Source organism: Panthera uncia, assembly GCF_023721935.1.
Source record: "Panthera uncia isolate 11264 chromosome C1 unlocalized genomic scaffold, Puncia_PCG_1.0 HiC_scaffold_3, whole genome shotgun sequence".
Lineage (NCBI taxonomy): Eukaryota > Metazoa > Chordata > Mammalia > Carnivora > Felidae > Panthera > Panthera uncia.
Window position 1 is genome coordinate 62,166,255 of NW_026057584.1, and position 24,109 is coordinate 62,190,363.

Below are 24,109 nucleotides of genomic sequence, written 5' to 3' on the forward strand. Positions count from 1 at the left end.
TAAAACCCAGCCAGGGGACCCCTCTCAACTTAAGAGCACAGGCAGTGGCTCCACCCAACCAGACACCCTGAAGTGCTGCTTGCCAATGAATAGTATCAGCTGGCCCATTCAGAATCCCAGGCTGAGGTGAATGAAGAAAATCTTTCCCTACCAAGGTGAACATGTAAAGACTGGAAAAGGAGACCACTTCCTCAAATGCACACATCCCAACATAAGTATAGAAGGATCAAGAAGAATCAGGTAAACCTGAAACCACCAAAGGAAATCAATAAGGTTCCTCTATGAAGAAATGGAGATGAACTGAATGACAAAGAATTCAGAATAATCCTCTTAAATAAGTTTTGTGAACTACAAGAAAACCCTGATAGAAAATAAGCAAAAATACAGGGAAAATACATGAATAAAATAAGTTCAAGAAGAAATGAAAATCCTGTAAAAAACAAACAGAAATTCTACAGCTGAAGAATATAACTGAACTGAAAAATTCAACAGAACTATTCAATAGCAGACTTCACCAGGAAAGAATGCATAAAAACAAGACATGTCATTTGAAATCTCCAGTCAGCAGAGCAAGAGGAAAAAAGAATAAGAAAGAATGAAGAAAGCTACAGGACTCATAAGACACGACTCAAACAAACAACATACATCATTATAGGAATCACAAAAGGAGGACAGAGAGAAGGGGACCAAAAGTCTATTTAAAGAAATAATGGCTGGGACGCCTAGGTGGCACAGGTGGTTACGCATTTGGCTCTAGGGGCGCCTGGATGGCTCAGTCAGTTGAGCGTCCCAATTCGGCTCAAGTTATGATCTCCCGGTCCATGAGTTTGAGCCCTGTGTTGGGCTCTGTGCTGACAGCTCAGAGCCTGGAGCCTGCTTCAGATTCTGTGTCTTCCTCCCTCCCTGCACCTCCTCCATTTGCACTTTGTCTGTCTGTCTCTCTCTCTCTCTTTAAAATATATTTTTAAAAATATATTTTTTAACAAAAAAAAAGCATTTGACTCTTGATCTCAGCTCAGGTCATGATCTCACAGTTTGTGAGTTTGAGCCCCACATGGGCCTGTGTGCTGATGGAGCAGTCTGCTTGGGATTCTATCTCTCCTTCTCTCTGCCCCTTCCAGCTCGTGCCTTCTCTCTCTCTCTCTCTATCTCTCTCAAAATAAACTTAAAAAAATTTTTTTCAAATAAAGAGATAATGGCCGAAAACACCCCAAATTTGGGGAAATAAAAAGAACACCAAGACTCAGGAGGCCCTAAAGTCCCTAAGTAGGTTTAGTCCCAAAAGGTCTACATTGAGACCCATTATCATTAAGTTATCAAAACCACATATCTGACAAAAGACAGGTATCTAGAATATATTAAGAAATCTCAAAACTCAACTGTAAAAAACAACAACAACAACAAAAATTCAATTAGAAAGTAGGCAAAAGAGGGACACCTGGGTGGCCCAGCTGGTTGAGCATCTGACTTTTGATTTTGGCTCAGGTCATGATCCCAGGATCCTGGGAACAAGCCCCACATTGGGGTTTAGTATTCTCTCTCTCTCTCTCTCTCTCTCTCTCTCCCTCTCCCTCTCTCTCTCTCTCTCTCTCCCCCTCTGCCCTTTTCCCCCACTTGTGTGCTCTCACTCTCTCTTGCTCTAAAAGGAAAATAAACAGCAACACAATAATATAATAAGAAACTGTGATACTTCACTCTCAACAATGGATAGATCATCCAGACAGGAAATTAATAAGGAAACAGCAGATGGGAACAACACTATAAACCAAACAGATGTAACAGACACATACAGAACATTCCATCCAACAGTGACAGAATACACATTCATCTCAAAACAGAACATTATCCTAAAAAGATCATATGTTAGACCACAAAACAAGTCTTAACAAATTTAAGAAACTGAAATTACATCTTTTCTGAACACAATGAAAACTATAAAACTAGAAATCAATAACAGGAGAGAACCTGGGATTCTCACAAACACACAGAAATTAGACAATAAACTCCTGAACAACCAACAGATCGAAAAAGAAAGGAAAATAAAAAAATATCTTGAAACAAATGAAAATGGAAACAAACCAAACTAAAACCTACAAGATGCAGAAAAAGCAGGTATAAGAGGGAAATTTATAGCTATAAATGTCTACATTAAGGAAAAAGAAAGATTACCAATAAACAACCTACCTTGACATGTCAAGGAACGAGGGGGAAAAAAAGAAAGAACAAAGTCCAAAGCAGAAGGAAGAAAACAGAACAGAGCAGAAATAAATGAAATTAAAAATGGAAAACCAATAGAAAAGAACAACAAAACTAAGAGTTGGTTTTTTGCAAAGATAAACAAAACTGACCAATCTTTAAGTAGACTAATCAACAGAAAAAGAACGATGACTCAAATTAATAAAATTATAAATGAAAGAGAAGAAATTACAATTAGTAGCACAGAAATACAAAGGATAAGAGTCTACTACAAACAATTAAATACCAAAAATTTGACAATCTAGAATAAATGGATAAATTCCTAGAAACATACAACCACTAAAGACTGAATCAATGAAAAAAACCAGAAAATCTGAACAGACCAATAACATAAAGAGACTGAATCAGTAATCAAATCCCTCCCAGACAAAAAAGCCCAGGACCAGATGGCTTCACTGGTGAATTCCGCCAGACATTTAAAGAAGAATTAATGCCAATCCTTCTCAAATTCTTCCAAAATACCGAAGAGGAATGAACACTCTCAATTTCATTTTGCGAGGCAAACATTACTCTGATAAGACACTAAAAGAAAAGAAACTTACAGGCCAATATCCCTGATGCATATTGATGCAAAAATTCTCAACAAAATGCTAGCAAACTGAACGCAACAGCACATGAAAAAATCAGATCCTACACCAAAAGGGAGTTACCCCTGGGATATAAGGATGGTTCAAAATACGCAAATTAATCAATGTAACACCACATTAACAGAATGATGGATAAAAATCATACAATAATCTCAACAGATGCAGAAAAAGTATGTGACAAAAATCAACATCTGTTGCATGATAAAAACTCCACAAGAGTGTTATGCTAAGTGAAATAAGCCATACAGAGAAAGACAGATACCATATGGTTTCACTCTTATGTGGATCCTGAGAAACTTAACAGGAACCCATGGGGGAGGGGAAGGAAAAAAAAAAGAGGTTAGAGTAGGAGAGAGCCAAAGCATAGGAGACTCTTAAAAACTGAGAACAAACTGAGGGCTGATGGAGGGTGGGAGGGAGGGGAGGGTGGGTGATGGGTACTGAGGAGGGCACCTGTTGGGATGAGCACTGGGTGTTGTATGGAAACCTATTTGACAATAAATTTCATATATTAAAAAAAAAAAAAAAAAACTCCACAAACTGAGTACAGAGGAAATAAACTTCAACATAATAAAAGTTACATATGGCAAGCCCATAGCTAACCTCATACTAAATGGTGAAAAAATGAAAGCTTTCCTCTACAATCATGAACAAGATATGGATGCCTACTATCATCACTTCTACTCAACAAAGCACTAGAAGTCCTAATGACAACAACTAGGCAAGAACAATAAAAGGCATTCAAATCAGAAAGAAAAAAGTGAAATTATCTGTTTACAGATGACATATTATACATAGAAAACCCTAAAGACTGCACCAAAAAACGATTAGAATATTACTAGTATCACAGGATACAAATCAACATACAAAAATCAATTGCATTTTTATATTCTAACAATGAATTATATGCAAGTAAAATGAAAAAAAAATCTCATTTACAGTAGTAGCAATAAGATATGTAGAAATAAATTTAACAAAGGAGGTGAAAGATTTGTGCACTGAAAACTATAAAATACTGTTGAAAGAAATTGAAGACACAAATAAATGGAAATATATCCCATGTTCATGGACAGGAAGAATTAATATTGTTAAAATGTCCATACTAGGGGCACCTGGGTGGCTCAGTCGGTTGAGTGTCCGACTTCGATTCAGGTCATGATCTCGTGGTCCGTGAGTTCGAGCCCTGCGTCGGGCTCTGTGCTGACAGCTCAGAGCCTGGAGCCTGTTTCAGATTCTGTGTCTCCCTCTCTCTGACCCTCCCCCGTTCATGCTCTGTCTCTCTCCGTCTCAAAAATAAATAAACGCTAAAAAAAAAAATTTTTTTTAAATAAAATAAAATGTCCATACTAGACAAAGCAATTTATAGAATCAGTGTGACCCCTATCAAAATTCCAAAAGGGTTTTTCATAGAAATAGAAAAAAACATTTTGACATTTTTAAGACACTACACTTGACAACAGAATAATACACACTTTTTTCAAGTGCACATGGAACATTCACCAAGTTAGACCATATTCTGGGCTATGAAGGAAACCTTTAAAAAAAAAAAGTTAACAATTTTATTTAGTTATTTATTTTTATTTTGAGAGAGAGATAGAATCCATGCTCAGCATACAGCCCAACATGGGGCTCAATCCCACAACCCTGGGATCATGACCTGAGCCAAAACCAAGAGTCAGACACTCAACTGACATAGCCACCCAGGTGCCCCAAAGTTAACAATTTTTAAAAAGTTGATATAGAAGTATGTTCTCTGACTATAACAGAATTCACCTAGAAATTATTAAAAAACAATCTTGGAAAATCCTCAAAACTTCTAAAAAATCTTTGGGCCAACAAGGAAGCTCTGGAAAACAGAAAATAGTGTGACTTGAATAAAAATAAAAACATTAAAATTTGTGGGATTCCTCTAAAAATGTACATAGAAATTTATAGTATCACTGACATTAGAAAAAGTCACAAAGCATTGATCTAAAAATGCCACCTTAAAAAAATCAAAAAGAAATGACAAAATTAAACCCAAACAAGAAGGAAGACAATAATAACGAGCACATATCAGTGAAATAAAGAACAGATGGGGGGAAAAAAGAGACAGAGAAATCAATAAAACCAAAAGCTGATTTCATGAAAAGGGCAACACAAATGAAAATTTTTGTTTGCTCAGAAAATTCTATTTAGATGAAATGGACAAATTCTTTGAAAGATTAAAACTGCCAAACTGTACATAAGAAAAAAAAAAAAAAGTAACCTGAATAAGTACTACATCATTAAAGAAACTGGGGCGCCTGGGTGGCTCTGTCGGTCAGGCATCCGACTTCAGCCCAGGTCATGATCTCATGGTTCATGAGTTCAAGCCCCGTGTGGGGCTTGTCACTGGCAGCAGAGTCCACTTCAGATCCTCCATCTCCCTCTCTCTGCTCTTCTCCAGCTTGCACTCTCTCTCTCCAAAATAAATAAACTTAATAAAAAAAAATAATAAATTTTTACTTAAAAAAGCTTCCAACAGTAAATACTCTAAACTTATTGTTTCACTGTCCAACTCCACCAAACATTTGAGGGAGAAATAGTTATATTCTTCATAAACCCTTAAAAATATATACATAGAAGAAGAAAACCTTCCTTCATCTTACATAAGTAGCGTTACCTTGATACCAAAATCAGACAAAGATATTACCAAAGAAGAAAACAAACATATGACAAAAGAAGTCCAATATTCCTCTTGAACACAGAAACAAAAATCCTCACATCAAAATACTAGCAATTGGAATCTAGCAATATGTAAAAAAAGACATGCATCATGACCAAATACAGTTTATTCTAGGAATGCAAGACTGGTTCAATATTCAAAAATTATTCCATGTAATTCACCATATCTACAATTAAAAAGAAAAACCATACAATTATCTCATTTGAAGCAAAAAATCACTTGACAAAATCCAACAACCCATTCATGATTTTTTAAAAAAATTTTTTCTCAGCAAACCAGGAACAGAAGAGAAATTCCTCAATCTGAGAAAAGACATCTACAAAATCTTATAGCTAACATCATATTTAATGATAAAAGATTTACTTTTCCCTAACATCAGGAACAAGATAAGGATGTCCATATCTATCACTTCTGCTCAATAGTGTAATAGAGGTTCTGTTCCACGTAATCAGGAAAATGAATAAACAGCACTAAGATTTGAAAGGATGTAAAACTATATTCAGACTCAGCATACTCACCTACATAGAAAACCTAATGGAGTCTACAAAAAGCTACTAGAATAAATACGTTTAGCAAGGTTCAAGATCAATATACAAAATTTACTTGGATTTCTATTTACTAGCAACAATCAGAAATTGAAATATTTTCAACTACCACTTATAATAGTATAAAAATATGAAACACTTAGTCATTTAAAAAATGTACAAGACGTGTTCACTGAAAGCTACAAAACATTGCTGAAAGAAATTAAAGAAAACCTTAAAAAATGAATAGATTTACTGTAAGTTGGAAGACTTAGTAATGTTAGGATGTCAGTTCTCCCCAAACTGATCTGCAGATACAACACAATCCCAGTCAAAATCTAAGCAGGCTTTCTTTCTTGTAGAAACTGATAGGTTTAATCCAAAATTCATATGGAAATGCAAAGTTACCCACAGTAACTTTGAAATTAAAAATACTAAAGTTGGAAAGTTGATACTATCTGATTTTACTACAATCTTACTACGGTAATCCAGAGAGTTTGGCTCTGGCATAAAAATAGAAAGTCCAGGGATGCCTGAGTGGCTCAGTCAGTTAAGCGCAGATCTTGATTTCAGCTCAGGTCATGATCTCACAGTTTGTGAGATAAAGCCCCACTTTGGGCTCCATGCTGACAGTGCACAGTGCCTGCTTCTAAATCTCTCTCTCCCTCTCTCTCTGCTCCTCCGCAGCTCGTGCTCTCTCTCTCTCTCAAAATAAATAAATAAAAACTGTAAAAAATTAAAAAAAAACAAAAACAAACAGAAAGTCCAGAAACATCCACACATATATGGACAACTCTTTTTTTGACAAAGGTGCCAAAGCTATTCAATGAAGAAAGGACAGTATTTTCAACAACTGGATACCCATATGCAACAAAATGGACTTTGAGCCATACCTCATACCATATATAAAAATTAACTCAAAATTGATCATAGACCTAAACCTATAAAACTTCTAGAAGAAAATCTTGATGCCGAGTTAGGTAAATACTTCTTGATCTAACATCAAAGATAGGATCCAAAAGAGGCCAACACATTGATAAGTTGGACTTCACCGAAATTAAAAACCTCTGGTCTTCAAAAGATACTGTAAGTAGATAAGCCATAAACCAGGAAAAAATATTTGCAAATCATATACCTGAAAAATTACTTGTATCCACAATAAATAAGGAACTATATCAAAAGTTAATAATTAGAGGGGCACCTGGGTGGCTCAGTCAGTGGAGCATGCAACTCTTGATCGCAAGGCTGGGAGTTCAAGCCTCGTGTTGGAGCCTACTTTAAAAAATAAATTCATTAAATAAAATAAAATGGAAAAAAAAGTTAATAATTAGAAACAAAGGAAAAAAATAAACCAGTAAGAAAAAAATAGGCAAAATATTTGAGCCAATACCAAACAAAATATATCAATGGCAAAAAAGGACATGAAAAGATACTTTAAAAATTCATTAGCCATTAAGAAAATGCAAATTAATACTACAAGAAGACACCACTACATAGCTATTTGAAGAGCTGAAATTAAAAAGAATGACCAACAGCAAGTATTAGCAAGAATTCAGACGAACTGGAATTCTCACACATTGCTGATATAGACTGGAACATTCAATGGGAAAACATTTTGGAAGTTTCTTTAAAAGTTAGGGGTGCTTGGGTGGCTCAGTCAGCTTGGGAGCCTGCTTGGGATTCTGTGTCTCCATCTCTCTCTGACCCTCCCCAGCTGGCACTCTGTTTCTCTCTAAAATAAGTAAACATTAAAAGAAATTTTTTTAATAAGTAAATAAAAGTTAAACATTATGCGATTAATGTACTGAATCATACACTGAAAAATAATTGAAATGTAAACTTTTATAATATATACAAAACCATACTAAAAAACTTTTTAATTTTTAAAAAATTAAACATAAATCTACAATATGATCCACTCAAAACATACTTAGGTATTTACCCAACAGATATGAAGTATCCCTATAAAGACTTGTTAATATCCATATAAAAACCTGAATATAAATGTCGATAGCAGCTTTATATGTAATAGCCCAACACTAGAAATGACTCAAATGTTCATTGGCAGATGAACAAATAAACAGTGGTATATCCATACAGTGGAATGCTACTTATCGATAAAGAAATGAACTACACAACATGAATGAATCTCAAAATAATTATGTTGAAAGACAACAGATCAAAAACTATGTATACATATTATATAATTCCATTTATACAAAATTCTAGAAAATAAATCCATAAATAAATAAATCCATAGCAACAGAATATAGATAGGTGGTTGCTGGGGGACAGGGCACAGGAAAAAGCTGGAGGTAGGGATTAAAAAAGGCACCAGGAACTTCACTCATATGAGGACTTTAAGAGACAAAACAGATGAACATAAGGGAAGGGAAACAAAAATAATATGAGAACAGGGAGGGGGACAAAACAGAAGAGACTCATAAATATGGAGAACAAACTGAGGGTTATGGGAGGGGATGTAGGAGGCAGGGTTGCGCTAAATGGGTAAGGGACATTAAGGAATCTACTCCTGAAATCGTTGTTTCACTATATGCTAACTAATTTGGATGTATATTTTAAAAAATATGGATGTATATTTTAAAAAATAAAAAATAAAATAAAATAAAATAAAAAAAGGCACAAGGACCCTTTTGGGAATCATTGCTATGTTTACTATTTTGATTATGGTGATAGTTTTACAGGGGTATACATATTTGGCAACTTAAACGGTGGACTTTAAATGTGTACAATTTGTAATTATGCCTCCAACAAAGCTAATACCACAAAATGCCCTAAAATCATATGCAATTGCCGTATTCAAGCATTCCAATGCAATGCTCCAAAAAAAAGGCTTTGCTTCTTATGGCTCTGTCCACAAGACCATCAGTATAAATAGAATATTAATACGACATGCCAAAATGTTTCACAGTCCTGGGAAATTAATCACATAAAATGGGAATAATACCATTCTCTATATGTGTGTGTTATCCCATTTAATTTTTAAAAAATCTTGAAAATAAATAAATAAATTGAAGTAGGCATGTCAAACATCATTCCCATTGTACATGTGAGAAAAACTATAGCCAAGGAAAATTAAGTGATTTACCCAAAGACAAAAAGATAACAAATGTTGGAGGTACAACCCAAACATGGCCTTACAGGTAGAAATGTTCTCACAAATTCTAAACTAAAAGTTGCCAATTTCAAAGATACCCTGTCAAAAATGGGAGTTTTCTATAGATGACTGAGAAGCTAACTGGAGTTCTGTGATGATGAAAATATCACAGTTAATAAATCAGAACTATAACATACTCTTCCAAACCAGTATTCTAGGAAATTCTTCAATTACAGGGTGAGATTTCCAGAGATTCTTTCAAGAATATCTTCCATTAAACTGTCCCTACTTCTCCAAATAAAATCGCCTATGGGCAGGGTATCTCAACCTGAGCAACGAATAAGGGTTAAAATTCCCTTAAGAAGTCAAAACCCCAAATCTAGGCTGCATGCTAGTTTGGGGTTCAAATTTACATTACTCATGTCGTATTGGAACTCCCCAAGCCAAATATTAATTTTTTTAATTGGCACTGGGATATCTGTGATATCTATGACAGCTGGCAGAACAAACAACAAACAAACCCAAACCACAAGGTATTCCCACAGCAAAAGCATTCCTACTTCACTCTACCACTGGACTTAAATACAAACACTAAAGAAGAGATTACATTCCAAAATTTCAAAAACAGAAAGAAACCATCCATCAACAGTCAGTAGGCACAATACACGGCAGGTTTGTTTTCCAAAAAATTTGAAAAATAGAACAAAAAATTCTGAAAACACACACACACACACACACACAAATGTTTTTAAAATTACTACAAGCATAGAAGGAATTGAAACCCTAACTAAAGAATAAGACTTTGGGGGGCACCTGGGCAGCTCAGTCGGTTAAGCATCTGACTCTTGATTTCAGCTCAGGTCATCATCTCATACAGTTCATGAGTTCAAGCCCCACGCTGTCAGCATGGAGCCTGCTTGGGATTCTCTCTCCCTCTTTCTCTGCCCCTCCCCTGCTCTCGTGCACACATGTGCACACTCACACACGTGCGCGCTCTCTCTCTCTCAAAATAAACTTAAAAAAAAAAATGACTTTTTTTTTTAAGAAGGCCAAGTCAAAAGCAGATTTTCCTAGAGCTGAAAATTACATTTATTAAAAAAAAAAAAATGTAATAGTCAAGCTAGACAGCAGATGAGATAGAGGTGAAGAAATTATCTAGAAGATAGATCTAGGAAATCACCCCCAATTCAGCCCAAAATAAGATAAATGAGTAGAAAATGAGTAAGCTCTAGGATTTAGAAGACAGAATGAGAAGATTCAACAAATATACTATAGCAATCCCAAAACAGAAATGAAACAATGGGAGAGACTTGAAATTCAAAGGGACAATGGTTGAGAATTTCCAGAAGCTATGAGACAAAAATCTTCATCTAGAACCAACCCAACAAATAGAGTCCCACCTAGACACATCATAGTGAAACTACAGATCACCAAAAAGTAAATCTTAAAAGCAACCAATAAATAAAGCAGATTACTTGCAAAGAAACAATTACACTGAAATACTTCTCAACAATAGAAACCAGAGGACAACAGAATAGTATCTTCAAAGTGCAAGGGAAAACAAATGTCAACTAGAATTCTCTACTCAGTTTAAATATTATTAAGAGAGAGGTGCCTGAGGGTGCTCAGTCAGGTAAGCTTCCTACTTGGGCTCAGGTCATGATCTCACAGCTTGTGGGCTGAGCCCTGCGTTGTGCTCTGCACTGAAAACTCAGAGCCTGGAGCCTGCTTCAGATTCTGTGTCTCCCCTCTCGCTCCCCCTCCCCCTGCTCTCACTCTGTCTGTCTCTCTCTCTCTCTCTCAAAATAAATAAACTTAAAAATAAATTGTTTTAACATTATTCAAGAAAGAAGGTGAGAACTACTCTAGCACTTGATTGCCTTATATTCTTTCATGCCTGTGAAGCTTTATGTATTCTGTTCCTTCTATCCACAATGTCATCCTTCACCTCCCAATCTCCCACCAGATCAAATTCTTTGTAAAGTTTTCTTTAACGTTCACTACTACACAGTAACAACAGAGGTGCCAGGAAGGAGCTTAGAACACAGGCTTTGGATATGGACAGAAACAAATGTGAATAAGAGCTGTGTAACTTTGCTCAAGTTGCTTCTCTGAGATAGTATTTTCTTATGTAGATGCTAATATCAATCCCTAGGACTTGCTGAAAATGTTAAATGAGATATATGTAAATTCCTGATATAAAGCAAGCACTCATTAATAAAATCTACAGATTGACTATTAGGGAAAAAAAATTTTGAGAAGGTTGAAGGTTGCTCAATAAAAAAACTCAATAGCATTTGAAAATGTTTATAATATAAAATATTACCAAAAAAGCAAAAAATGAGAAATTGGAAAAAATAATTTTTAAAAGGATACTACTTATAGTAGAAACAAAAATAAGGTAATGAGGAACAAATCTAACAAAAGATACACAACTTATGGACAAAATTACTTTACTGGAAGAAAAAACAATTACTCTCATGGATAGGAAGACTAAATACTATAAAGACAACAATATATGTATTCTAGTGTAAAGTATTCTACTGCATGATTAAACCATAGTTTACTAATCTCCTTGTTTCCAATTTTTCCCAATTTAAAACAGTATTATAATGAATATCCTTGTACATGTCTCCTTTTAAAATGTCCTCAAATTTAATATGATTCCAATCAATATCAGACAGAAATTTTCCACAGAATTTGACGTTACCCTGAAATTAAAATGAAAGAGTTAGGGACCAAGAATAGCCAAGTTTCTTTTTAAGAGTAATAATAAGGGAAATCCTGCCATATCAATAACTATTCTAATGTCACCATAATTAAAGCAGTATGATACTGTTGCCAGAGACATACCCATACAACAGAAAGCTTAGGACACATGTAGGAAATGGATATATGAGAGGTAGTGCTATAGATTGACGGAGGAAATAAAGATGTAAATATGAAATGCAAAACCTTAAATCTTTTAAAACAAAACATATAAGCATTTTTCTAAACAAAGATAGGACTGCTTTTAAAAGACACAAATAAAGGATGCCTGGATGGCTTAGCTGGTTGAGCATCCAACTCTTTATTTTGGCTCAGGTCATGATTTTCACAACCATAAGATCAAGCCCCGCATCGGGCTCTTGGAGCCTGCGTGGGATTCTCTCTCTCTCCCTTTCTCTCTGCCCCTTTCCACTGTCCCTCCTCTGCGCATATCCACTCTCTCTCTCAAAATAAAAATTTAAAAAAGAAACAAATAATACCAACTATAGAAGGAAAGTTACACTTTTAATTTAAAGCTTTTTTTTATAACACTATTGTGTATTACAAGAGGAAAAGACAAGCCACAGATTGAAAGATGAAATCAGGAATCCACATAACCAAGGATCAGGATCTAGAATATATATATATATAGTAGTCTTAAAACTCAGTAAGATAAAACAAAAAAATAAATAAAAAATAAAAAACAGGCAAAGAATATGAACCAGCAATTCACAAAGGAAGAATTCAAATAGCCTAAAAGCATGAAAAAATGTTCAACTTTACCAGTAGTCAGGAAAGTTTTAAAAATTAAAAATTAAAATGTAAAACTTAAAATAAAATTTTAAATTAAAAAATTTTTAAATGTTTCTATCCAACACACACACACACATTTTGTGTACATATATATGTATATATACAAGTATACATACATATACACATACACATATATGTACATATATATGTATAGATACACGTACATACACACACACACACACACACACACACGAAGAACAACACACTCTATGACCTAGCAATTCCTCTCCCAGGAATCTATCCTAAAAATATTCTAGTATATCTACACAAAGAGACACATGCAAAAATGTTCACTGCAGCCCTGTGGAAACAATGCAAAAATGTAAAGCATCTAATGGTCTGGTAGCAAAATAATCAGCAAACCATGATTCAGTCATACCACAGAATGCTTAATGGTGGTTAGAAATGAATGAACTAATCCATATTAGTAACTTGGTAAGTGAAAAAGGCAAGCTGCAAAAAGATTCACATAATATAAAATTTATGCAAAATTTTAACAGTAAAACAATCATATATTGCTTAGATGTAGTAGAAGTACAAAGCATGCATGGATATGACATGGGAATTTCAGGATAATGGTAACTCCTGAGGAGGGAAAGAGGAAGGAAGGGAGAAGAGGATGACCTTTAGTTCTTTGACCAGAAAAAGCTCTATAGCAAATAGGGCAAAAGGTTAACATCTATTAATCCCAGTGGTGAGTACAAAGGTATTTTTATATTATTTTTGTACCTTTCTGTGTATTAAAAATGTTTCATAGTTGAAAACAGTTTTAATGATTTTTATATAACATTAAAATGATTAGAAAAAATAATTACAATCTAATAAGTCTTCCAAATTGCTGTGTTGTAGTTAAACTTTACTACAATGAAGATGACTAGAGATTACACTTCCAGCTCAAGTAGAATCTTCTACACTAAGAATCTGTCTATACTATTTCTAGTAAATTAGCAATAAAAAAAAGTACACTGAACACAGAAAAGATAAAAAAAATTCTTCAACTCTTCTTCCTCCAAGCTCTTGGATCATGAGGAATGTCGTTGTTCCCTTGTTTGAGTTTGTGACCTGAATTAGATGGATATCGCTGTAGAGAAAATCCCAGATTCATAAGGAAGAAAATTTCACAAAGTAATCCATGTAAATGCATGGATACATACATAAATAATTTAGGAGATCAGCTCTAACACTCTCCCACAAAATCAATAAACACAAAATATGATATGATTAACCAAATTACTAAAACTCTAAATATGTGTGAGGTATAAACAAAAGAGGCCTTTATCATCAAATATTGAAAGTTGGTTATTTGGAGAGATATAACTTAGAAATGAAAAAAACTGTTACAATTCAGAAAATCAAACCCTACAATATGGTTTCACCCTGTACTTATGTTATAGGAGTGTTGTCCCTACAAATGAGCTGGACAGTGAAAGTAAAACGTGCCTCTGGACTTTGCAGGAGAAGGTTTAACATAAAAGTTCAAGGACAGGAATGTACATACAGTGAGTTAAACAAATGAGGATCCCACTGCAATGGAGATGATAAGGTTGGCAGTGCAGGCAGAGGCCAAATGTGAGTGTAGGTGATCCTTGAAATTTTAAAAGTAGTCTAGAAAAAGCTCTCACTAGAGTATGAAAGGAATACTACAATTAGAATATAGCCATTTTGCAAACCCTAATGAAAATATGGGTCTGGACAATAATAATCAGTAGTTACTACAATCTTTAACAAGATAGGTAACTTTATGGAGCGCCTGGGTGGCTCAGTCGGTTGAGCGTCCGACTTCGGCTCAGGTCATGATCTCGCAACTCGTGAGTTCAAGCCCTGCATTGGGCTCGGTGCTGACAGCTCAGAGCCTGGAGCCTGCTTCAGATTCTGTGTCTCCCTCTCTCTCTGCCTCAACCCACTCACATTCTGTCTCTGTCTCTCTCAAAAATAAACATTAAAAAAAAAATTTAAGATAGGTAACTTTATAACAAATGGATCACACTGACAAATTTAAGCCACAAGTTAATCCTAACATTAACTAAAGGAGAGACAAGGAAACGATCTGTAGCTCCTGATACAATGAATCAGGAAGTATAAAACACCATTATAAAGTTTCCTTGCCAAAACAAAACAACAACAAAAAAAACATAACCTAAAATTTGATCAAGACTCTAGATCCCAACTACTGGTTTACAGAAAATAATGGGCAGAGGAACAAGTTAAACATCACATCATAGAGATGCAATCAGTAATACTCAGAATGAAGGTTTCTTCAACTGCAGAGAACAAAAAAAGGGGGGGGGGGATGGATTTAAGGGGGCTATAACATAGAAGAGTCCTAAGAGATACAACAACCAAACACAATATGAGGGCCTTGTTTGGATCCTAATTCTAAAGCAACTCTAAGAAATCATTCATGAAACTGGGAAAATCAGAACATTCACTGGATATGTGAAGACTTTAAAAATATCTGTGAATATTTTAGGTGTGGTAATGGTATTGTGGTTGTTCTTTTAATTGTGATAAAATATACATAAAATTTACCAATTTAACTTTTTTAATGTGCAGTTCAGTAGTATTAAGTACATTCACATTGTTGTGCAGCCATCACCACAATCCATGTGTCTGAACTTCATACCTAGCATGTGTCTGAACTTCATTCCTTTTTTTTTTTTTTTACTTTTTTTTTTTTTCAATGAACTTCATTCCTTTTAAAGGTTGAGTAACATTCCATCTTTTTTTTTTAAGTTTATTTATTATCTGAGAGAAAGAGCATGCATGCACGTAAGCAGGGGAGGGGCAGAGAGAGAGGGGGCTACAGAATCCCAAGCAGGCTCCACACTGACACCTTGGGGCTGGATCCCAGGAACCATAAGATCATGACCTGAGTCAAAATCAAGAGTTAGATGCTTAAACCAACTGAGCCACCTAGGCATCCCAACATTCCATCTTATGTATAAACTACATTTTTGTTGACCCATTCATCTGTCAATGGACATTTGGGTTATGTTTTATTCTTATGAGTTTATTTTTATTATCTCTTTACGGAGATACATATTCACATATTCATAAATTAAATTATAAGATAACTGAGATTTGCTTCAAAGTACTCCAGTTTGGAAGGAAAGAGCAATGGAGGGAGGAATAATTAATTAAACAAGATACACTTCTCACTTAACAAAGACTGAAATACAGATAACACCATATACACTGGCCAAGACATAGGGAAACATGCTCTTTCATACATTGTCAGTGGGAGTGTAAATCCATGTCTTTGGAAGGTCTATCAAAGCTTAAAATATACACTTCCTTTAAGCAAGATATCACTTCTAGGAATTTATCCTCACCCATGTGCACACACATATATACAAGTAAGTGTATATAAGCATACTGACTGCAACAATGTTTATAATACTCTAAAACTGAAAACAATTTAAATGTCTACCAGTAGGGAAATGACAGCATAAATTAACAGGAAAAAAAATTAAAAATGCAATGAACTATAATTTAACTATAAAAAAAACAAAATAAAATGGTTCTATGTGCACTAATACGAGACCGTGTGCAATAAATACAGTAAGGGGAAAAAAGCCTGGTACAGCAGAGTATGACACAATTCAACCAGACATTCACTGCTTCCATTTCTGGCACTGCCACAGACCAAATAACCTAAAAATTTCTCACAACAAAACATCTACAATTGCAGAGTAAATTATAACTAATACCTTTTAAATGTATAGCTAAGCTCAAAAGAAAATAAGGGAAATCTCTCACTGAGGAATGGGATGGAGGAAAGAGGAACCCTTACTTTTTACTTTATCCACTTACTTTTATGTTCTAACCAATATGTATTACTTTTGAAATTAAAAAAGAAGGAAATTAAACCTAAATCACTCTGAAAAAAAAATGCTATGAATTTAATAATCAGTGCCACCTCCTGAATACCTAAACCAATGTAATCTTAGGGTAAATTTTCAGATACAACAAGCACTATTTTATCCAATTGAATTCAATTTATTTTATACAATTTACTAAGCATCTAGTAAGTGCATGAGATTATGCTGGCCTCTGATTAACTGCAAGATGAGATTCCTGTTTTTAAGGAGCTTAAAATGTGTAAGAAGAACAAGCAAGGAGGCAAAAAACAAAAAAATCTATAAATACAGGATAGAACATAAAAATGGTCATCATCTCATCAAAATTTGAGAACTAATTGTTTAAAATTCCAACTTCTGCTTAGCATCATCAGAACCCCAAACCAATCAGATATGATTTTAGATTTTTCATTACTTTTTTAAAATTTATCCATCCTTCAACCATTTGTGACAATGATGCATTTATTCATTAATGGCAAAATTACACTGTTATAATATAGTTATTAATATCTAGCTTCCACATTCCATAGCCTTTGTGATTTCATCCCACAAATGAATTCTCAGTTGTTTTCTTCCTTTGGTTTGTATACCTGTTAATATTACATTATATCTATAACACTAATCAAAAATAACTTAAATCTTCTCCCCATATTTCTATAATTATAAATTTGAAAATTAAATAGTAATATAGGTTGTGATGGATCCAAGCTTCTTCCCCATCTCCAATCATACAAAATCTTACCCAAAACAGACATTTGGGGAAAGGATTAAGGCACAGCAGGTTTTTCTCTCTTTTACTAAGAAAACAGATACAGAGAAAAATAGAATACTTGCTTAAAAATTTATTGAACAATGGGATTTATAAATTTCTATGGCAGTTACAACTCCAAAACAACACATCTTTAATTTTTAGCAACCTAACAGGGTTTTAAGAAATATCAAAACTGAGAAAACTGAGAAAAGTTAAATATATTCTGTCCATGCCAGGATAGTCCAGCTTTGCCCACCAGAAAAACTGCTATAATTTGTTGATGATTTCCAGTTCTGAAAAGGTTCCAGAGGCAGCCTTTTAACCTGCACTGTTGGCTAACATCACCTCTGTCTCTCCAGGCAGTAGATTAATTCTGTGTAGCCTGGAATTATTCTTTCTAACCCAGAGCTGTAAAAATCTCAGAATATTTACATGGCCACAATACTTTTATTGTTTACCTTGGAATACCTTGAAATTGGACATGGCAGCTGCTAGCACATACAGCAACAGCTCTGCCTTTCAGATAGGCAACAGTAATTATTTAGTACTATGTATCAACTCATAAGAGCACTGCCTGTCTAGGAAAAAAAATAAGAATCTACCAGATGTCAGCAAAGAAAGGTAAATGTTGTAAGATTAGGATGTGGACTATCTGACACAGTCAAATGCCCGAAAACCTGTATGAGTACCTTCAAAGAAACTCAGAGATCTTTCCACCCCAGCACTGAAGCATCACAATTACAGGTCAGACTTGCAACTCAATCAGATCAACTCGACAATTACTACCGTGTTCCAAACTTCAAGACAGAATCAATATTATTTCCTACTTTCACCTTGTTTAGGGGCATCCCAAATGCTAACCTAGTCTAACAAGTAAAAAATGTCTAAATAGGGGCACCTGGGTTGCTCAGTCGGTTAAGTCTCAGACTTCAGCTCAGGTCCATCAGGTCTATCATCAGACCATCAGGTCTATCATGGTCCATGAGCTCGAGCCCCGTGTCGGGCTCTGTGCTGACAGCTCAGAGGCTGGAGCCTGCTTCAGATTCTGTGTCTCCCTCTGTCTCTGCCCCTCCCCAGCTCATGCTCTGTCTTTCTGTCTCAAAAATAAATAAAAACATTAAAAAATTTTTTTTAATTTTAAAAAAAGTCTGAATATCAGTAAAGGATTGTTCCAATTCCTGTTTTAAAATCCCTTTTAAATTTTTTTTCATTTTTAAAAAGAAAAATAAACAAAAGCTCAAATAGTAATGGCATATTAAAAAAAAAGAAAGAAAAAAAGACAAAACACAGTATAGAACGGAAGTACCAATAGGAATGCTATTTGTAGAGACAGTAGAGAGAAATGTTGAGTTGTGACTCTCTGCAGCCAGGATACCTAGCTTACTACCTGTATAATCCTAAACAAGTTTTTAAAACTCTGTGCCCCACCCTCCTCTTCTGTATCATGAGAATAATGACAGTAACAATCTCAGAAAGGTTGGAGATTAAAAGAGTTACATAATGTAAAGCAGTTAATCTTCGACCACTGTTTACCAAACAGATGGATAAAAATCCAAAGTGTTAATTACACTTTTTTTTTTCTTTTTTTCCTTTTAACCTTTATTCGTTTTTGATAGAGAGAGACAAAGTGCACGCAGGAGAGGGGCAGAAAGAGAGAAAGAGAAAGAGACAGAGACAGAGAGAGAGAGAGGACCAAAGCAGGCTCCAAGCTGTCAGCACAGAGCCAGATGCAGGGCTTGAACTCACGAACCATGAGATCATGATCAGAGCCCAACTCAGACACTTAACCGACTGAGCCAACCAGGAAAGTGTTAACAACACTCTTAAAGTAGAGTACTGATTTATGACATGGAAAGACCTCTTGGATAAGTGAAAAATGCAAGATGTATAGAACAGTGTATATAATATGTTACCTTTTACATAAAAGAAACTGAAACATCAAAATACATATTCATCCTTATTCGTTTTTAAGCACTGGGAAAAGTAATAATGGTGGGAAGGAACTGGGCAGATAAAAGACAAGATAGGAGGGAAACTTCAAACCGTGCATGTTTTTATTTTTTTCTTTTGCTTTTTTAGCTATATGAACATTTTAGCTATTCATATATTAATTTTTTTAAGAATTTAATTTTTTAAATAGTTAAATATTTAAATATTTTTTTAACATTTCATTTTCTAGTTCTCAGATGTTGGCTGTGATTACTACTGCCGTTGTTGTTGTTGTTGTTGTTAGTAGTTGCAGTAGCAAGGTCAAAATACCTCCCTCCTGAAGTACTGCCTCTGCACAGAAGCCTCCTCTAACTTCCAGATTATTTAAAGAATTTATCATTTTCTACTCTACTTAAGCGGCTTAAGAGGTAGGTCAATGTCTTGTTCATCTTCGATATCCTAGGTGCCTTGTTTGCACCTGATAGATACAAAGGTTCTATAGTAACAGTAACCTACAAATACTCCAAAGGAGAAAACAGTGACCATTTCTAAAGGGATTATGCTCTATCATCAATTATAAAACCTGAAAAATTTTAAACTTGAATAACTGGGTTTGCTAACATCTTTTCAACTACCGCCCAGACAAAATGTCCTCTCTTGCATCAGGTTTCTTCTTTTCCCAGGACTTCCCCAGACATTGATATCGTGTCCCAAAACCAAGACAGTATACACGTACCAACTCGTTAGCTCACTGCAACCTCTGAAATGCCTTTTGTCCTAAGTCCCAACACCCTGGTACATTGCTGCTATCTAAAAAACATTTGTTGACTGTCCCTCTTTAGATAGAGGTTCGCATATTAGCGAGTGAATAAAGTGCCCTTTTAACTGGAGAAGACCTAACACTCGATTCCTAATTCGCTCAGTGTTTTGTTTGTTCTTCTGGTGTGTAGGATATTCTGTAACCGACTGTTCAGTAGCCCAATTCTAGATGTCATTCCAGCACACCAAATACTCCACTGACAGCTCAACAGTCACTTTTCATGCAGGCCCCTCCCCTTCCCTCCTCCCTCAACCTCACAAGCGCTAGAGCTCCTTCCCCGATACTGACAGACACACTGACAGTTCAGAAGTCCTTCTCCCCAAGACGTTCTCCCCTGCAGCTGGCTGCAAGACCACCTCCCCGACTCTTACAATCCTGCGACCCAATTCCGTCCCTAATACCATCCCCCGCCCACCCAATCCAAATCACATCATCAGTTTCTTCCCAAGAATCAGGCAGCTTTGAAGCCTTTCCCGATAAGTACACAACTGACAGCCTGACACCAGATTCCCCAGATTCCCCTTTCCTCCTTCCCCTCCTGCCCCACGCACTGGCTCTTCTGTCGCTACCACACACTCGCCCTGGCTTCCCCGAAAATTGAAAGCCTCGTTCCGTAAACATGCGCTCTGCTCTCCCCGCTCCCCATTCCCTTTCCGCCGCTGACAGCTCACTCACCTCCATCCCCGTGTGGCTGCACCCTCCTCCACCCCCTTCCCGTGACAGCTCAGGGTCGGCTCCCAGCCTTCCGCACGCCCCAGGCCTCCCCAGACCCGGCTTGGGCCGCCGGCGTGCCCCCCGCCCCGGAGGGGGGCTCCACTCACCCACTCTCCCGCATCACGTTGCTGTCCCCGCAGTCACAGGCACCCCCAGCCTGGCTGCGAAACATGTTGAAGTCGTGTCCGGTGTGGTCGCCCTGGTGGAAGCACTCGGCGCACAGCGACATGCAGGGGGAGATGCCGCACGTCCGGCAGCGGTAGGCCACGAAGTTGGCTGTCCAGACCAGGCCGCAGAGCGCCGCGGGGTCGTAGGCCCGCACTGCTGCGCAGAACTCGTCGTAGCCTCCGCCGCCCGCCAGAAGGCACTTACACCACTCCAGGGCCTCCTCCTCGGCCGCCCCCGGACCGCCCCCGCCGCCGGCTGCCGCCGCCTCCTCGCCGTCCGCAGCCGCGGCCAGCGGCCGCTCGGCGCTCAGGACTCGCTCCAGCAGCGCTTGTAGCTCCTCAGCACCTGCCCTGTTGTCCGGCCGGCTAAGGGCCGCCTTCAGGTGCGCCGCGGTGGCCGCCTTGTCCAGGGCCAGCCCGGGCGCGGGCAGCTCGGGTTGGGGCGGCTGCGGCCCCCCGACGGCCGCCGCGGCCGCCGCCGCCATGATGAGAGCTCAGAATTTGGAGAGCCCAGGGCCGGCGGCTCCTCCCGGGAGGGTGGGGGAATTGACTGCTGCGATTGCTCGGCCCGCCCAACTCTCGCGATACCCCGGATCTGCCGCGCACCTCCGTCCGCGTCCCCGCCCCTGCACACGCCCCCTCGGGCTGCGGGGCCTGCTCCCCGCCCCTCTCTCGTGGGACCTCGGGTGCTACTTCCCCCTCCTCTTGGCTCTCCAAGTTGAGAGCTACCGAAATAAAGGATCCGCCTTAAAAATGAATAAATAAGTAAATACGGGCCACTTCAATATGGACCACATGAAAAATCTTTCATATGGACTTTTTTCTTCTGTATTTACCTGGACTGTGGAATTACACACGGCATCTTGCAGATGTACTTTAAGTATTTGCATTTCGTTTTACGATGTAGATTCCCATTGTTATTAATCCTTAATTACTACTGAATCACTATTACTATTAAAGCTAACTCCTAGTTTTCCCCCCTAAATCAGTTCTTACCCTCACGCTATTACCAAGTTAATCTAAAGTACATTTTTTAGGCGATTAAAGTACACTACATTCTTACTATCATATTCCTGTTCAAGATTTTAAGTGGGAAAAAAAAGCCAAGCTCCTTAAATCCTCTCTCAAAAACCCATCTTTCTGTCCTTATCTCCTGACACTACTCCAGGTTTGCCCTATGAAAGAGACCAATGGGACTGTTCACTGTTTTGTGAGCCTTTATCATTTCCTGCCTCTGGGGCTTTATTGCTTCTAGTTCCCACACTACTGTATTCCTCTCACTCACCCTACAAACCAATTCTAGCACAGTCTGCCCCTATAATTTATTTTCTTCAAAAGGATGGCTCTTCTTACTTGATGATATAACTTTTTTTTTTTAACTCTACATCTAATCTGGGTCTGAACTTCGCACCTAGAGGTCTTAAAGAGTCCCATGCTCTACCAACTGAGCCAGCCAGACACTCCTTGATTAAACAGCTTATTGCCCTTACTGTAAAATCTCATCTCCACCCCACTACTAATGGTAAATTTCTTTTTTTTTTTTTTATTTCATTTTGAGAGAGACAGAGCTTGCGAGGGAGGGACAGAGAGAGGGAGACAGAGAATGCCAAGCAGGCTCCACACTGTCAGAGAAGAGCTTTACGTGGAGCTAGAGCTCACTAAACTGTGAGATCCTGACCTGAGCCTGCTTAACCAAGGCACCCCAAACTGGTAAATTTCTTCACTGCCAAATTTCATCATTGGCCATAAATGCTCAAATATTTGTCTGATTGTTAAATAGAACATAATTACAACAGATAATGCTTGTTGCATATTTATTATGGGCCATGCTCTTTATCTATGTTAGTTCTTTTAATTCTCTCGATAATTCTATGAGATAAGAACTGTTATTAGAGGAAACTAAAACTTAGAGATGATTTATGTGCCCCAAAACACACAGCTAGCTATTAAATGAAATGTGACTAGAACCCAGATCCATCTGATTCCAAAGCCCTGATCTTAACTACCACGCCAGTATTTCCCAAACCTACCTGATCCCTAAGACTCACCTGAAGCTCTACTCACAAAAACAGATTCCCAGGCACCACCTCAGACCTAAGGAATCAAAATCTCCTACATAGCAAAATATAAATCTTGAGAGAGAGAATCATTAACAATCCTTCCAGAACTAAAAATCTACAGCTCATTGAAGTTTCCACAGCTTACTTCCAGACACTTGGCTGTGTTATACAAATACCTTAGTAACACATGACAGAGGACAACAACAACAACAACAACAAAAAAACAAAACAAAACAAAAAAAACTGTAGGAGAAATAATTCAAGGAAGTAGAATAAGAGTATTTCCAATCCATGACCCCAAATTTATAAGTGAATTGAACACAACTTAAACATACTATTTCACATGCCCTGACCCTCTATATAAATAAAGCATTTCATACTAATTATCAAGCAGTGATAAGTAATTCAAAAGTTGCTCAATAATTCTCTCGATGAATCACCATAGTAAAACATACTACTTCACATGCCCTGACCCTCTATATAAATAAAGCGTTTCATACTAATTATCAAACAGTGATAAGTAATTCAAAAGTTGCTCAAAAAAAAAAAGTTGCTCAATAATTCTCTTGATGAATCACCAAATTATAAAGCAAGTAAATTCCAGGAATATTTCAAACTAAGGTAGAACTAGTATGTAGTCACTAGTCAACGTCTGTGGGTTAAGGCAGTCGGGGAAGTGTGCTGATATAGCTCTCCAGGATTGTTTTCCTGTGGAAAATAACAAGAGTGCCCTCCCTGCTTGACCATGATGATGCATGCTGGCAAATGAAGCCTTTTCAGCACTTCTCAGTGGTCTCTATACACTCCTAAAATTCTGCAAATGTCCACAGAATCCCACCAGGGTCTCTTTTTCTCTAAACAACAACAACAAAATTTAAATACTACCCTGTATTTCAGTTACATATTCATTGCAGCACATGCACAGAAATCCAGGCACTTGTCAGATTTCCCACTTATTCTGGTAATGAGGATATCAGACTTGTTCAAAATCAAAAAAAACTGTTAAAAATCATTGGTAATAACAAGAACATAAATAAACCAATTGAAAAATGGGC

At 37.0% G+C, this 24,109-nt stretch overlaps 1 protein-coding gene across 3 annotated transcripts in view; it reads right to left on the reverse strand.

The window, feature by feature from the left end:
- Positions 1-21,533, reverse strand: part of UBR3 (ubiquitin protein ligase E3 component n-recognin 3) — a 246,149-nt gene extending 224,616 nt beyond the window's left edge. For all 3 annotated transcript variants that reach the window (XM_049616028.1, XM_049616027.1, XM_049616026.1), the window contains exon 1: positions 20,935-21,533. In XM_049616028.1, coding sequence (XP_049471985.1) covers positions 20,935-21,479 — 545 coding nt within the window. In that variant the 5' untranslated portion in view covers positions 21,480-21,533. The remainder of the gene's footprint in view (positions 1-20,934) is intronic.
- Between the last annotated feature and the right edge of the window lie 2,576 nt (positions 21,534-24,109).